General features: G+C 37.4%; 1 protein-coding gene across 1 annotated transcript in view; it reads right to left on the bottom strand.

The window, feature by feature from the left end:
• Positions 1 to 4011: 4011 nt before the first annotated feature.
• Positions 4012 to 18283, bottom strand: part of PRKD1 (protein kinase D1) — a 333970-nt gene continuing 319698 nt past the window's right edge. Inside the window, exons 17-18 of the mRNA XM_060004736.1 lie at positions 5820 to 5905; positions 4012 to 4994 (exon numbers count right to left, since the gene is read on the bottom strand). Of these exons, the coding sequence (XP_059860719.1) occupies positions 4776 to 4994; positions 5820 to 5905 (305 nt within the window). The 3' untranslated portion in view covers positions 4012 to 4775. The remainder of the gene's footprint in view (positions 4995 to 5819; positions 5906 to 18283) is intronic.

Genomic DNA, 18283 nt, shown 5'->3' with positions numbered 1-18283 from the left:
CCGAACAAACAAAAGCAACAACAATAACTATGATGGGGATGATAAGAGATGAGTCACAATACAGAGTTGCTACAATATGTTAGTTAAAATCCATAATTTTGACATGAAAAGAAAGAGGAAAGTGTGATGCATACACAGGATAAAAAAGTATTCAATGGAAACTGTCTCTGGTGGGGTAGAGGATGGGAGAGAAGGCCCAGAAATTGGACTTAACACTGGCTTCAAAGTAGCTATTACAAACATGTTCAAAGAACTCAGGGAAACCACATATAAAGAATTGGAGGAAAGTATGATAATGACTCAACTAATAGAAAATACTTTTTAGAAAGATGAGCATAATAAAAAATAACCAGAGAGAAAATTTACATTTGGAAAAAAAGTAAAATAAAAAACTCACTGGAGAGGCTCAACATCAGATTTGATTTGGCAAAAGAAAGAATAAGTGAACTTGAAGATAAATCAGTACAGATGATCCAATCTGAAGAACAGAAAGAAAACGAAAACAAAAACAAAACAAAACAAAAACAGAGTTTCAGAGACCTGTAAAACTCACCAAGCACACCAACTTATATGTAATGAGAGTCCCAGACAGAAAGGAGAGAGATAGAAGGGCAGAAAAGTATTTGAAGAAACAATGGTCTGAGTTTTCCCAATTGTATGAAAAAAATTATCTACACATCTAAGAAGCATAAGCTGAAATAGGATAAAAACAAAGAAATCCACACTTAGATACATGATCTTAAACTGCTGAAAGACAAAGAGAAAATACTGAAAGCAGAAAGAGAAAAATAATTCATCACATATAAGGGAACCACAATACGATTAAAGGTGACGTCTCATCAGAAACAACAGAGGCTAAAAAGCAGTAGGATGAAAGAAAAAAACAAAAAACAAAAAACCCTGTGAACCAAGAATTCTATATCCAGCAAAACTTTCCTTCAAAAATAAATGTGAAATAAAGGCATTCACAAGATGTGCAAAGACTGAGAGAACTTGTTGGTAGCAGACATGTCTTAAAGAAATCCTCAAGAAAGTCATTCAGGCAGAAAGGAAATGACTCTAGATAGTACCCTGAATTCACATGAAGAAATAAAGAGCAATGGAAAAGGTAGGTAAATATAAAAGACGGTGTATTTTTTTACCTTTCTTCTCTCAACTGATTTAAAGGATAATTGTATAAAATGATAATTACAAAAAATTGGGTTATAACATATAAATCTATAACATATATGATAATAACATCACAAATAAGGGTGGAGGGAATGGAGCTATATTGGAGCACAGTTTGTATATTTCACCAGAATTTAGTTATTACTGGTGTGAAGTAGACTGTGATAAGAACAGATGCATATTAAAATCTCTAGAGCAATCACTAAAAAATAACTTAAAAAAAATAACTTAAAAATAGTAAAAAATCCAACAAAAGAATTAAAATGTTACATTAATAATAACTATCTAAGAAGGTAATTAAAAAGGAGCAGGGGAACAAAAAAGACACGAGACATATGTCAAATGCATGGTAAAAGGATAAACAGGAGTTAACAAGGCAAGAGGGTAGCGTGGAGAGGACACCCCACATTTTCTGAGTGTTTCAGACAATGTGAAAAGACTGAGATGAAAGAGCGTGTTCCCTTTTGGCAACTAAAAGCAGTTGGCCCTTCTCCATGGGCCTCAGTGTATCTTCAGATGAACCAGTATTTGGTTCCTTAAAACAGGTTTAAACAGACAGTATGTAAAATGTAATCACTTCATAGAGGTAGTCAAACTTAACACTGACTGGATAATGAATGCAAAGAGGAGACAGATGGCTTTCTTATTCTCACTGCTGTACTTATTGTACACATTCAGTACAATGGCTGACCATATATTTTTTTAAAAAGTCTCCATGAGAGTAAGTATTCACTAAACTCAAAGATTCTTTAGGGCTAATGGACAAATCGAAAGCATCACTGATCAAAATATTTTTCTAAGCACTGTCCTCTTGCTCAGGCCAGAAGCAAGAATAGTGGGAGTTTGCTCTAGTGGTTCTGGATATACAGAGATCAGCAAATTTATGACATCTTGAATAGACTGATAATGTTGTTTAAGGAATATCGCCACTGCAACAATGACAGAGGACACATCCTCCCTAAATCATGCATCAGTCATTTCTCTCATCTTTGTCAGAATCAGAAGATTCTTCTGTATCAAAAATGTTGCTCTGCCTCTTGTATTAAACACAGACTACTGCCCATGTCATTAAACACAATGATATACCACTGATGTGAAGTGTGGACAACTGCATTGATGATATTTAGCATAAAAAGTGGGTGCTGGTTCAGTGAAATTGGAGTCTTTGCAGTATCAACTGATATTTTGGATGGAAGAAAGTGGCATGACTTTCAGCGGCCCATTTTTTTTCTGAACATTAGCGGTTACTTACTCTTTCTTGTGCTTGAATAAGTTGTGTCGGTAGCATGGCCACACAGATATCCTTTTGACATGCTACTCTGAATGTAACAGAAAGAGTAATGTTTGTTACAAACTGCTGGAATAGTTGGTAAGGCTGCCCCCCAAAAAGCTGAAACCATTATTCCTCCATAATATTTTCTACTATTGTCTACTTCATTCCTGAACTTACTTCGTCCCTTGAGTTCTATAATATTACTTCATGTAATTCTATCTTTAAATATTCCTTTTCAATTTTCCTTTTTTTCTGATTGAACCATTCCTGTTGATATTTCTCAGGTTTGTGTCCTATGATCATTCTTTCTCATTCCACCCCCAAGGACCTGAGTCATTCTAATCAACTTGTGGTGAGTTACTGACTCCCAAATCTGTACCTTCAACTCCAGAATTCTTCCCTAAACTCTACACACATATCTAAATATCTTCAGGATATCTCAAACTTGACGTCTAACAGGAACGTTATATTCAACATGTTCAAATGTGAACTTACCCTTTTTAAGGCTGTAACTCCTTTTGATTAATAGTTCCATCATTCATCTGAGCTAAAACCTAGGATTCACTCTGGACTCCTTTAAATTCCACATTCAACTAGTAACCAAGTCCCACTGATTCCACCCATCAACATCTCTTATATACACCTCCCCACCTAGTTTCCTATTTACTCCTGCCTTAGCTCATGCCCTCATCATCCCCGATGTTATTACAATAGTTTACCTGGTCTTTTGGCTCACCCCTGCCCTGGCTTCAATCCAGACTCTGTCTTGCTGGCAGTGAACTTGTTGATGTTGATTATTCTTCTGCTTAAAAAGTTTGAATGATTTCCTCAGATTTAACACAGAATAAATTCCAAATCCCTTAAAATAATACAAAATAGTAATTAACCATTGGAAAGATCAACTATTTTCCTCCCATCCCTCCAAGTGCAAATATTGTCTGTTGTCTTAACATAATTATGTAACATATTCAAGTGGCTTACAACACATAAAATTCTTCCAAACCTTTATTACAATTTTTTTCCTGTTATATAGTAACAGTAATACATGATAATTCACTGTCATCCTGCTATAAAGAAAAACAGCCCACAATTATCCACTCCACACACCTGAAGTCTGTTAAGTCCAATATTAGTTTTGTCTTCCCCAGGCTACAGAACTTTACTTAAGTTGGCTTTCTCTTTAGGAGTTTTCCAGTATTGATGTGTTATTATAGTTCACCTCAGAATCTTCTTTTTTAGAAAGAAATTATTAGAGCCATTATTCTAATAAATCAGGAGGCTACACTGAGATTGCTGTTTGTAATATTCTTATGTCTCCAAGTATTCTGTTTGGCTTTGGTCATTCTTCTCCTTTCTACTGGAAACTAGATGACATGCGAGATAGAAAGGTTTCAGTATACTTGGAAACATACTTTTGTGGCTGCAGACTAGACAAAGCTAAGTTCTAGGCCCTGAGACTTTCTCTGGTCTTTTTGAGCAGATACCCCTGCTCTTACTTGGCCAGAGAACATTAGCATGGATCACAAATGAAAATAATTCAGCCGATGGACACATATTTTGCCAAGAATATTTATTTGTTATTGTTGAAAAATACACATAGGCAAAAGGTTGCTTAGCTGCTGATTTTCCATAGTACAGCAGGGTATTGTAAGAAAGGGGAAAATAAACCTGTTCTATACATGGCAGTTACAATTCTAAGGCATTTAGGCTTAAAAAGTAGTAGGTGCACCTAGGCCCATTTACTTGAGTTTAAATACACTGAGGCACACCAGGCAGGCAAAGGATTTGAAACTATACAGTAAAACTCTTCCATGCATTTGTGTCTTAGGATTGCATATCCATCCCCCTGAGCCCCCAGTCCCCATCATTCGTTTTTTCCACATGAGTTTTGGAGTTGTTCATAGAACACCGGTAATAATCTACTCTTCAAGAGTTTGCTTATAGTGACAACACCAATGGGACACACAGAACAGAACCACTTCATGGACAGGTTCTGTAGACTCTTACCAAATTGAGGCTCCAGTAAGAAAAACACCGATTTGCAAAGGCACAGTGGAGACAGGTTTAATGCATTAAATATAACATGAATCATTCACAATAACAAGTTTAGTGTTTCAGCGAACTTTGGTTAATACAACACAGTTGGTCACACAAAATACAAATGCTTCTGTTGATCTGTCTTGGCAACTCAGATACATCAACAGTGCTAACAGTTTAACAGCTTTGTTCTCATCTGACAGAAAATAATGGCAGTTCTGCAAGGCAAATGTTAAACCTGACCGTATGTATTTATTAATTCCACAGTGTTTTGACAGATTATAGGGGATGGAACTCAGAGGATGCTGACACGCTCACTGAGGGCTTTCATCTCTGTTTCTTCGGTCTCAGGACTGTCACTGTGGCCAGTGCTTGGATCGATCAGGTGTGTGGGGTACTTCAGCCCCTGCTCGCCTGCGTACTGCTCCCACCTTGAGTCATCACTCTCATGGGTGATGTAGCGTTCCCCGATTTTGCATTCCAGCTCTCGTAAATCTAACCAGGTCTGATAATCCTGAGGGAGAAATTGCAAAATATTACCATAGATATGATTAAAACTCATTAAAACACTCTTTCGTTGTTGTCAGCTCCCACAACATATATGTTACCCTTTTTTCTTCCACTCCCACCGTGCTATGTCTTTCATCAGGCACCCTGAGGTGACAGCATCAGCACCAAAGCCATCCTATTTACCTAAACTTTGCAAATGCATACTGTTTATAGGATATCAGGCATCAGAAGGTGGGCAATTAATATTTGCAGTCAAACAAAGCAGAATGTTGGTATTCCTTTGGAATTTAATGCCTACAAATAATCCTTCAGTATTGCAGAGGATCGTTTTTCTAAACTTCTAAGTTCAGTGTGAAAATAAAATATTTAAGAGAGAACAAACACATGCATATGCTTTATATCTACCATGCATTTCTTTTACAAGTATTGCCTTGGATTTAAATATACAGCTTCCAAACAAGTACAGTGCATGACCAGGTGGGCGTCTACTTGGATATATTATCTGTATTATCATACAGATGCCTCTGAAATCTGGTCCTTGGAGTTTCATTATGACCCTTCTTTTTTTGTCTTTTGTTTTTGGTGTGTGTGTCTGTGTGTATGTGTGTGGTATGGTGTGTTTCTCCCTTATCCAACTTTCCTGGTAGAGAAAGAGGTTTAGAAATACTAAATTGTTATTAAATCCTATGAAGTGGCATGCATTTTGGCAAACAAACTGGTATTATAATTATACTTTAAAAAATGACAAAAGATTTTTATATATAGTATCAGAATCTTAAATATTTAGAAGCTTATTCAACTGAGAAAAGAGCCAGTGATTGATTTTTACCTGTAACCAAGGGTGACTCAAGGTCTTATCCACGCTATAGCGCTTTCTCATTTTTACTTGCAGCAAGTTATTGATAAGATCAATGGCTGAAAAAAATTTTTATTGGTAAAAATAGATGACATATCTGGAACATATGCATAATTCATTTATAGTTTATTCCACATATGCTATTTCACACAGTTAAATGTAACACAGTGATAGTAGACACTAGAACCTGAAGAAAATTCCCCTTGAGAATTCTAAAACCTTGGCCTTAATTTAATTTTAGATGCAAAAAAATGAATTGGAAATAATTGTAGAGGAAGGAGTATGAGTCCTTTGTGAGTATGATGTGAACTTCTCTTAGTCTAGTTTCTAATACATTTCTCTGAAGTAGGAGTTTTGTTCAAATATACATCATTTAAATATGTGTTGCACTAATGGCAGGATAAAACTAATATTCAAGAGAAAGCATTTACTAATTTTGTTACAAAATGTGTTTAAAGTTTGAATACACATAATGGGCTCCGTAGTCTTGAATTAAGTGACAGACATCTGGACACCACATTTAAAAGGAAGAAAATAAAGCATAACCATGGGCCATGACTCATGATAAACTTAGAGCCTAAAAACCAATGGCCCAGTGGTGGAACACTTTTGTCTCTTTCTCTTTACTTTTAAAAATAACCCATGGGGCTTCCCTGGTGGCGCAGTGGTTGAGAGTCCGCCTGCCGATGCGGGGGACTCGGGTTTGTGCCCTGGTTCGGGAGGATCCCGCGTGCCGCGGGGCGGCTGGGCCCGTGAGCCATGGCCTCTGGGCCTGTGCGTCCGGGGCCTGTGCTCCACAATGGGAGAGGCTGCGTGGTGAGAGGCCCTCGTACTGCAAACAAAAAACAAAACAAACAAACAAAAAAACCCATGAATTGGAATTATATCAGCCTTCATTGCTTTCATAGGGAAGACAGGTAATCAACTTGTCTAACAAGAATTCTTCTAAGAGGTTAGAATCACAAACCACCCAGCCTCATACTCTGCCTCTGACTGGGACTTCAACAGAGTGTAATTTAGGGAAAAAAGCGATTCTTCTAGTTATCTAGTCTACAAATCATCTTACCCAGAGTACCATGTAACAGAGTTCTCACTTACCTTTCTGAAAACTATTATTTTCAGCCTATACCCTTAATTGTTCACTATTTATTCAATTCATTACCTCATGCTTCCCACTCATTCTTGTAATGACTTCCCATTTCTTTCTTTCCTGTTAGCATTTTCTTCCCAAAAAGAACTTAGGGAAATCTGCCAAACTAATGAAAGCATTCACATTCCACCAAAGAGTCCATTCCCTCCCTTAATCAACCCTGGTCATTAAGATTCTTGAGAGATGGATCTTTCTATCAAAAACCTTTAACAGGTATCTGATAAAGATGCAAATTAACTCCCCAACTTCCTCAACCATCAAGTCCTGAATGAGGGGGCTTTGACTCCATTGTTTGGTCTACATCAGTCTGTGTGGATCTGAAAATACAGTGTCACAGGAGTCCTGAGGCCACCTGGAACAAAGATCACTTTATTCCCTCAGAATGAATCAGAATCCTTCTCGTTATCAGGCAAAGAGAAACGATTTCTACAGGCTTTTGCTAATCTAGAATTGTATCACTTTGATACTAATATTCCAAGTATTTGCCTGCATGGAAGGACTGTAGAATCAAACATCTAAGAATTGCTTGATTGGAGAAAGTAAATGTAATAGCACATATTTAAATGCTGTCTATGCCCCTACACCCTTGTCTTCGCTAGGATACCTTAGGAAACACAGTATTTAGTACCATTTCAAATTCCAAGCATGTGTTCTCAGAGGGCTTTTGAAAGTATAGTTCTCTCAGTGAACTGTGTATTGGGCACGGGCTTTAAAACATCCATTCACATGATTTACTCACTGGTGTGTAAAGTGCACCTTCCATTCTTGCTGCTGTGAAGTCACACAGCAAAAATGGAGAATAAGGGGAGACGGGAGAATGCATGTGCTACCGTAAGCATGCCACAGCATTATGCTTCCTCATACACTGCAGGGAATAAAGACATGTTATTAATTCACTCCTTCTGCTTTGAATTCTATAATTAGGAAGGTAGGAGTACAGCAACTCGACAAAAAGTCTGGTTTGTGCCCAAATGGGCCCCAACAGTGAATCACACTGCCTAATGGGGAAGGAAGTACGGCCAGGGGAGAAACTAGATGTGTCTGAAGGGAATGGAATATGTGAAGATGAAAAAATTGCTCTGCTGAATGAAGCATATAATCACAAGTCTCACTACAGCCACAGTACACAGCTGACCTGAATAAGCACAGCAAGCCAATGACAAGTACCTCCGAGAGAAAATAGTTTAGGACCTAAGGCGAGAATTAGCAGGAGTGTGTGTGTGAGGGTGGGTGTATCTGTGTATTTATAAATATATTTCATGGCTCTTGATAGCAGAAAACAGAAATAATTAACTATTAAATGTTGGACACTGTAGTTAAATATTGGGAACCCGGTGTTACTGAGAAAATAGGTTCATCATAGTGTTTGAGAGTTCCATTCTACTGGTCACTGTTTCTGGAACTCCTAAAACATCCTTTTCATTAATCAAGGCTCATACAACCCAGCATTAAATATACCATCCAAAATGCCTTTCACTAAGCTCACTTTTAAAAAGAGATTCTACTGTTGTTTTTTTTTTTTTACAATATTCTTTATATTGACCATGTATATATCGCATATACGTATCATTCATTTATCTGTTCATTCACCAAATATTCCTTAAGGAATTACTGTTGGCAATGACATTGGGAATAAAAAAGGTAATGATAAAGCCCTGAAAAGCTCCCAATCTAATTGCAAAGGCAAAATATGCACACGTGTGTGTGCGTGCGCGCGCGCACACACACACACACACACACACAACATGACAAAATGCATCATTTACTCAGCAATGGGAGAGGCCACAGCAGTGAGAGGCCCACGTACCGCAAAAAAAAAAAAAAAAGCACCATTTAAAATCTTTGACCTTTAATTACTATCCTACTCAAAGAAAAAAATGTTTTCTTTAGCGTTCCCTAAATATAACTAGCTAGGGTCCTAGTGACTAACTGCAGTAGTCCAATCTATTTCACATCTCAACGGTGTTGCAGGATACCAGTGACAAGAATTCTTTTCTCCTATGTTGTGCCCAAAGTTGTCTTTTTATAACTTACCCCCATTAATCCTATTTATGTTGTAGATGCAATGGAGAACTTGACTATTCTATATGACAGCTTTTTATGTTCACTAGCTCTTTTTCAATGTCCCTGTTCACAATGGACCAGAATTTTCCTCACAATTAACTGACACCTTAATTGTGATATTATTCATATAGCCTAGGATGGAAGGTTTTGCTTTTTTAAAAAAAATTTGACATTCATATTCTTAGGTACTCCTAACAAACATATGAAAGTAGTTACTTTTTTTTTTTTTTTTTTTTTTTGTGGTTCGCGGGCCTCTCCCGCCGCGGAGCACAGGCTCCGGACGCGCAGGCTCAGCGGCCATGGCTCACGGGCCTAGCCGCTCCGTGGCATGTGAGATCTTCCCGGACCAGGGTTCGAACCCGCGTCCCCTGCATCGGCAGGCAGACTCTCAACCACTGCGCCACCAGGGAAGCTCCAGTAGTTACTATTTTAATCTCTATTTTATATAAAAGGAAAAACTGAAACTTCAAAAGGTCATATAACTTGGTCGAAGTCAGACAGTTCCCAGGTAACAGTTGAGGTTGAAACCCAGGGTAACTGGCTCCAAAGCCCATGCTCTTAAATACTGTGGCATGCAGTAGGCACATCATACCATTAACTCATTATTATTAACCGATAATAATCTCAAAAACTAATTAAATTTAGAAAATTTCCAATAATGAACATTAAATTCTTCTTAGTCATGTTTCCACCATACTTTTATGTACATAAGTGCCTGGATTGATTGATCTATCTATCTATCTATCTATCTTTGTGACCTTAGCTCAACATTTCAGCAAAGACTATTCTGAATGTGATGTGATCTCTCCTATCGAAGGGACTAATCCTCTAGCTTTCCACCACTTCCCAACTGAGTAAGCCTATCTGCTATGTATTAATCAAATTACTAGGAACCTTTTTTCAGGATAAGGCTTAAACATAGGACTTGATGACTCTCCAACAGGTTACACGTCCAACTGCCATGCCTATTAATTATTCTTTGAACACACTCATAAATGAGCAATGTTTCATCCTAGGAGTATCCCATTCAGTCCATATGTTATCATCTTCTCCAAAGGCTACTGTGGGAGATTTTTTTCTAATGTTTTCTAATGTATAGTTAAGAAACATAAGTCCTTGGTATTACTCATTCTACCTATCTGGCAGTAGCTATCTTATTGAAAAAGAATGCAATTATTCTGGAGTAATAGATTCTAAGTAAACTAATATTGACTAGTATTGGTTTTTAGTCATTTCCTTCTCAGTACCAGGATTTGTTTCTAAATATCTGCAAACTATTCATTTAATCATACATTCTAGGATTTTGACAAGGACAGATATTAAGCTTCTTCTTGAATGATTACAGAATCCATTCTTTCCCCCTTTTAGAAATTCAGAAAACCCTGGCCTGTCTTAAGTATTCTGGTATCTCTCTCATTTTATTCATGATTTACTAATTACTCACAATGGCTCTAGGAGCACCTCTGTTAGCCTCTTCAATATGCAGTTAAGTCCTGTTCTGAACATCAGTCATAGTTTATAGCTGCCATTGAGTGTACTCTTGTGATACCACTATTTCCCCCCTAGGTACTAGCTCCCAGCTGAGACTGCTATGGGTAACCCTCAAATGTAAAGGATCCAAGTTAAGGGAGGAAGGAAGCCAATAGCAAAGGAGCAAAAAGACTAGTAAAACTGGAGTAGCTACAGCAGTCCCAAGAGAGTCAACAATCAGGAAAAAATTCCAAACGGGATCTCAACTCCAGTTCCAAAACTCAAATCAAGACTCAGAATTCTGACCTAGAGGGAATCTGACAGGGTTTGTCTTTGAAACTGCAGGGTGGCTGGGGGCGGAGGAGGAGAGACAATGGGAAAGACAGATATGAAACTGGGCCATTCTGTGAACTTCTTTCAAAAACAAAGCAAAGGAGAAAGGGACGGTGGTCTGGCTGTGGGAAATAGGAAAGTAAGGAAGGGGACTGCAGCAGAATGGGAAGTCAGAAGGAAAGGTGACATGCTGGCATGTCAGCAGAACAGGATACTAGCACCCAAGGCGGAAACTAGAAGGATACAGAAACTCCAGGTTCCCCGGAGCACCAGGAAGATCTGGAGCCCCAGGATAAAGAGATATTTGGGGAAGCAGAGATTGCCGCAAATTCCTGGTACCCCATATTTCCTTCCATAAATATAGCAAAAAGTACATATCCCAATACCTGCCTTTCATGAGGTCAAGGTTTATTGCTACACAGTGCTGGATTCTCCAGTTTGGGGCAATAAGCAGATGTAATTTAAAACAGCTGTCGTTGTACCTAGGGCCAAAGCTGTGCAGGAAAATCCTCCATTCTCTGAGTTATATTTTTTGTTTCACACCCTCCTTCCATTATTCTCTCAATTTGAAGAGCCGCTTCTCCACCCCCAAAGAAAACAGGAGCAAAATAGGCAGTGGTTAGTTCCTCCTTCTCTTTGCAGTAAATATGATGGCAACTTTTTCAGAGAGTGGTAGGATTATTTTCTGATCTACTTGCCCATTTACTCTGAGAGTTAGCCTTTCTAATATTATTCTGAGAGTTCTGTTCTCTTATTCATCCTAAAACTCAATCCCTTCCTTCCATATTTTTAATAAATTGTCTTAAGGCTGAGCTCTCTGAGCACCTCAAATAGCTACATTCGGGCAATGTGAGAAGTCTTTCCTTTTTCTTTCTTATTAGAAAATTTTAAACAATTGTATGGTTCAGATTTTTATTTTAAAGAATCCCCTCTCTCATAAGCACAGAGTTTTGTGTTTTCTAAAATGTCTCTGGCCATGGATTCATATTAATGTTTCCTATAAATTAAAATAAGAGCAAAGAAAATCTGTTTTATGACGCTTAATGTTTCTTTTTTGCTACAACAAATTCTTGGCTAACAAAGTTACTTTTCCCCTAACTTCCTGTACAGCAATTTCTCTTGTTGCCCCATCAGCTGAGAGACTGAAATGTCAGGAAAGCGAAGAGAAAATTTTATCAAACTTTTTCTTTTTTTTAACAGAATGGGACTTTCAGCAGATGTTGGGATAGCTGAAGTTCTGCATAAGTATATATGAACAAAAACAAAATTGAATGGTATACGCAGGTGCTGAGGGCTTTATGTTTTAATATGAAAAGAAACGTTCCATCGGTGTTAATTGTATGGATTCTATTTTCTTAGGGTGTCAAAATTCAGAATCATCTTTGAAATTGTGGAAACTATATTGCAGTCATTCTCCATTTCAAAGCAAATACCATGTGTATGGACAATAGGTTCTTAGTATGAAGAAGGGACATTTGCATGTGTCATAGCTATGGCTAAACTAAACAGCATCCAAAGCTTGGAGAAAATCCTACAGAAAGAATGGAACTGGACATATGTGAAGACATAATAGGACCCTCAGGTCACATCTCAGTCATCTTCCATTTTTCATCTCTTTTTGGCCGACAGGCTTGCAGGATCTTAGTTCCCCGATCAGGGATGGAACTTGGGCCCCTGCAGTGAAAGCACTGAGTCTTAACCCCTGGAAATTCCCTCATTCCCCATCTTTCATTTTAGGTACCTGCCTGTCCCCCTATTCTCCCCACTAGATTTTAGCTCTTTTAAGGTCCCACAGATTGTGTATTCATTTTTGCACAATTTCATAAATATGTAAAATCAAATGCATCATTTAATGTATTAGGAAAATGCTTGCTAAATAGCATTTGATAGATTGAATACATTAATTAGAAATTTAAATATCCATTTTCTCAGCTCTATGTTTTAATATCCACATTATGTGCATATAGTTTGTATATTTTGGCTAAAAATACTCCTGGATGGTAGGACATCACACGTCTACAAACGGATCACAGTATCAATGACTTTCATCAGAAAATCAGAATAATGCTGAGAGGATCTGCAATACAGATCACATTTACTTTACAATGTTTATTTGACACAAGAGAAATTATCTGTGAAACCCTGGGGCTGACCTGTTTTGTCCAGACACGGTAGTTTAGAAAAAATTGTTTTTTCCGGTACTGTCTTTCGTCCAGCTGCAAATTATTGAGGTACAAATTTTCAAATTAGAAACCAGGTCAGAACTATCACTCTAGTGATGGAGTCTTCATCTGTCACTACTGAGCTCCTTGTTTGCTTTTTTCCCTTTCCATTCTGCCTCACTGCCTGTCACCCTGTAGGCTCAGTACTTCTCCCTTTGGCTTGATTCATGCTGAAGGTAAGTTATGTGTTTATTTAAAAAATCGTTTTGCAACCCTTCACATTCCAGCTCTCAACCCAGCAAGCTGTTGCCCAGCAACACTAAGTGGGACGCTCCTCTCAGGGGCTGAAACCAGAGGCTGCCGGCAGCAAACAAGGGCGCTGGGAATCATCATCTCACTCGTTCCTGAGTCAATTACCGCAATCCAATGAAGTGCAAGACCTTTAGAGGCTCAAGCAGGGTCTTTCCTTTCCCAGTTCTTTCCTCTGTAGAAAGTTATTCTATCATTGGGTAGTCCTTTGCTTTACATTCAGTTTAATTTCCGCCTGAAGACTAGAAAGACAATCTTGGAAATCATGAATTGTTTAAACACAGCATATAGCAGCCCCCAAACTGATGCCAAATTGATTCAAAATTTAAAGTCTAAATTAAAATATATTTATATTAGTTTAATGAAGTTTGGGGTGAATTTTTTTTTTTCATTTTCACTTTGGAGGGGTTTCTGGTTTTTGTTTTTTTTTTTTTTATGCTGATACGCAAGCCAAAGGTCAAGTGAAAAAAATTGTTAGGGGCCTCCAGGTGTCGGTAGTTTTAGAAGCACCTCAGGTGTTTCTAATATGTGCTCCTAGGGTTGAGAAAGGCTGTGCTAAGCAGTGCGTTTCAGATTTTTACACCCATATGAATAATCTAGGGATCTTAAACTGTAGATTCTGATTAGGTAGGTCTGGGGAGGAGCCTGAGAGTCCCAGGTGGAACCTTAGACCACATTTTGAATAGCAAAGGACTAGGGGTATGAGAACATTGAAAGTAGTTAAAAACTGGTTTAATGTTGTTCAAAGGGCCCCAGAATAGATGGATATAAACATAGAGAAGGCCCCATCTTGTTCAGTATTCTGGAACGAAGACAATAGAAAGGTTTCAGGATAGCTTCTACTCAGAGGATGCCGAGAGGAAGAGCAAACAAGTTGGATTACACAAATAAGTTCCAAGATAACTATATACATATAGAGCTATACTGGTAAGATAACATTTAACAGGGACGAATGAAACAGGGTCCTCTATTTAGCTACCCCCCACCCCGAAACCAAACCAGTCTAAGTACAGAATTGACAAATGTGGCTTATCAACGACATATATAAGAAAAAATTCAGGGTCCTAAATGCACAGTAAACTCAACATGAGTTTACATTTTATACCTAAATCAAGTGTTATTTTATGCCATGCTAAAAGAAATGTGTTCTTTATAATGAAGGAATGGTGGATTCTCGTTACTCTCAGGCTCATTGAACCTTGAGTCAGAACAGTTTTGAGGTTTGATTTAAAGAGAACATAGGGCTTCCCTGGTGGCACAGTGGTTGAGAGTCCGCCTGCTGATGCGGGGGGCATGGGTTCGTGCCCCGGTCCGGGAGGATCCCACATGCCACGTAGCGGCTGGGCCCGTGAGCCGTGGCCGCTGGGCCTGCACATCCGGAGCCTGTGCTCTGCCACAGGAGAGGCCATGGCAGTGAGAGGCCCGCAAACCGCAAAATAAATAAATAAATAAATAAAAAGAACATAGAGAGGGGAGTGTCTGGACCAGAGTGAACAGGTGGTTAAAGAAAAAACTCACTGCCCAGGAGAAGAGAAAGCTTGGGGTGACACGATGGCTGTTTTCAAACCTCTGAGATAAGCTTTTATTTGGAAAAAGGACTGGGTTTGTTTCTACCAGTGGGTAAAAACCCAGAGACATTTTGTTCATTGTGCTAGGCTCAAACTGAGAAGAAATAGGGCTCCTCATGAAATTGTACATTTTCTATTACAGTAGCAACATAAGAGTATTCTGGATAATTGCTCAGTGGATTGGTATTGTGGAGCAGTACAGGGGTAGGATAAGATTCTTAATATTCTGTAATTTGAAATATTATTCTGTGTTGTTATTGTGAAAGAAAGCAAATTTACAGAATATTTAACATTTGTTGTTCCTATATCCTGACATCTCCACATATATTTAGATGTCACATTTCAACTCAACTAGGATGTACATTCAGAAGTGAAATTTTATTTTTATTATTGGGATATATAGGAAACATTTCAGTTTGGAGCACAAATAAACAGCCAATTTTTGAGCACTTATAATGCCAATGTTCTGCCTAAAACTTCTTCAGATCAGTTTCTCTCTACAAATTATCATTTTTTAAGAAAAAAATCTAATTATATTTTATTTGCTATCAAACGTTCCTTACCTGGTGGGACACCTTTTCAGATATTAACTCATTTGGATTTTGAAATATGTATGTGTGTGTATGTATATAAACACATAGACACATACATATATTTAAAAATTCACTCTACTAAGTAGATATCATTTAAACCACTGTATGTCTTTGGCTCATAATTTTAAAGTTCCTTATTACTGAACAAAAAGCATACTCTTTTTCAAAAAAATTAAACGCAAGTAATCCTAGAATTTCAAATAGAGGTTGTTAAAAATGTTAAAACCCAGTGGAAGTTGTGACCCACATCATTCACTATAGTTTATCAATTATGATAGAATCTCATGGTACCCAGTCCAGCATTTTTAAGTACTTTACTGCCTAGTCCCCTTGCATCTCCTCCATGCTGTTATGTCTGACAGTGGTGCTAATATGTTGACAAATCAATCTATTCATTAATATTCAGCAGGCTTGCTAGATCTGCAAGGCTCATAAACTGTTACAAACACAGTTTAATTTTTAAATGACAATTGTCTTTCTTTTGTTTCTCATACCATTGGATTTCTGGGTCTCATCTACCCGAGGCTTATTTTCAATAGGGTTATTTTTTGTTTTGAACAATATGTAGTGAAAGAGGGACCTACAGCTGGTTCCTTTTCATGGCAAAGTGCTACTTCCAACTTAAGTGTTTAGCGTTCTGGAACACTGTTGGATTTTGAAAACATACCATGTGGTAATGGTGCTAGGCTTTTATTTAGCTTTGCTTTGTGTTTGTACTGGCTGTATTTTTCATCTCCAATTTCTGGGGGAAAAACGCACTTGTGACCAATTTTATTTGAATTTACCACATTGAATGGCAAAAAAAAAAAATAGCTTTTAAAATAAAATTTAGATGCTTGGATAAATTTAGTGGTATATTATTATAGCCATTCTATGCCTTGGGATGCCATATATTCTGCACTGAACATAAATGTCAGCAGAGGATTGAGACCAAATGGAAGAATAAACTACAGCTGCACTTATCAGGGGAAAGAAGCAGCAGAAATATTACCATTGAGACTGTTGGATCGTGCAGTGGAAAAAAACCTGTGTCACGGGTGCACCATCCCAAGTTGATAATTTTGAACTAAAGATAAGTTATAGGAATAATGCAAGGGCATTTCCTTTTCTTTTTTTTTTTCCTTTTCACATATGTCAAGGCTTCATGTCTGATCTTAATTCTTGATTATATCAACTAACCATGTGACTCTGAAGCTGAGCAGTGACAACACAGCAGGTGAGATGAGAATAGGTGCTTCTTCAGACTTCACCTGCAAGCACAGAAAATGATCTCTGTCTGCGGGGGTCGTGGGCTCTTTGTGAGACAATTTCTGACGTTGCCTCTGTGTTGATTACTGCCTGCTTGCCTCCCTAATGGCATATAAAAGAATATCAAAACTCAGAAGGAAAAAATAGTAATTTATCCAGTGATCATCATGGTCTATCACTAACCTTCCTCAAATTTACTGTGTATCTCTAATTGAATACATCAATTCAATCTGATGATGGAAGTGTACTTTTACACTAACAGAGGCTTTCCCATCACTGTAGGTTTGTCATCATTCTCCTAGTAGGACGATTTGCACTGAAGCAAATTATATTTCACCTTATTAGCTATATAACCCACCTCACATGGTTACCTGTGTCATCTCTCTTCTCCTTCTAAGAATAAACTCTTGGGTAAAAAATGCTGTATAAAAAAGCCATTTATAAAATAGAATAATTTAAGATGTGTTAGGATCTTGACCAACTGAAGGAATGTAGAAAAAGAGAATTAATTTGACTCTCACACTTGCAAATTCTCCTTTGTGTGGGCAAAGAAGGTTTAGAGATTTAAGATTACATCTTCTTCATCTGCTCAGTCACCATGCAAGAATTGGTATTATAGAAAAGGAACTAAAACCCTCTAACTCTCCAGTAATATTCACATACAAAATAGTATATATATATATATATATGTGTGTGTGTGTGTATATATATAGATAGATAGATAAAGATACATAGATAGAGTTTGTATATTTAACATGATAGACAACTTTTAGACCAGGTGTGCAAGAATTTAAGTCACACAAAAGGTTGTACTCCACTTATTCCTGGAACTTTCTTGCACTTTTGTTCCTTATTATTATTTTTTACAAAAATGTCATATGCACCTGGTAAAAGATCTAAATCAATCAGTAGGAAGAGTTCAAATTGAAAGATAAAACCTAATATCTCATTATTAAACCTCTTTTAACTATGTAAAAAATTTCTTCTGATTACCTCTACACCTTAAAAAAATATGTGCAGTATCATTTATGCTTGATTCATTAACTTTAAGCTATTCAGAGTATGGATGAACGCCAGTCTGTGAAATGTTTATTAGTTTACAATGAGATAAGTATAGAAAGTGAGACTAAGTCTCTGGAAACTTCCACAGCATTTTGACATTGCTGTCACATTTTTATTATATTTCACAAAGTACTGATCCATATGTTTGGAAATTAAAATAAAATAAAACTGGTCCTTTATCACATAGTTTGAGAAGAACCACCTTAAAAACAAAACAAAATAAAACACTGATTCTCTTCCATTAAGGACAATGAATCATTCATTTCAGCTTTTTCTACCTCATTGTCCTCCTTTATGCAATTAATTTAGTTACATTAATGTACTGGCTACTGTTGTAATTTAGAACAGTGTCTGGTGCACAACACAGGAGATATATATATATATACATATGTATATATAAAACATTTATTCAAAGGGATTAACTCTATGATTAAATCGTATACTAAATCATGCATGTGAATGTACTGGGCTGGCCAAA

Source organism: Delphinus delphis, chromosome 2 (genome assembly GCF_949987515.2).
Source record: "Delphinus delphis chromosome 2, mDelDel1.2, whole genome shotgun sequence".
NCBI classification, from domain to species: Eukaryota; Metazoa; Chordata; class Mammalia; order Artiodactyla; family Delphinidae; genus Delphinus; species Delphinus delphis.
The sequence above is the reverse complement of the archived record's forward strand: the minus strand, read 5'-3'. Positions and strand labels throughout refer to the sequence as shown.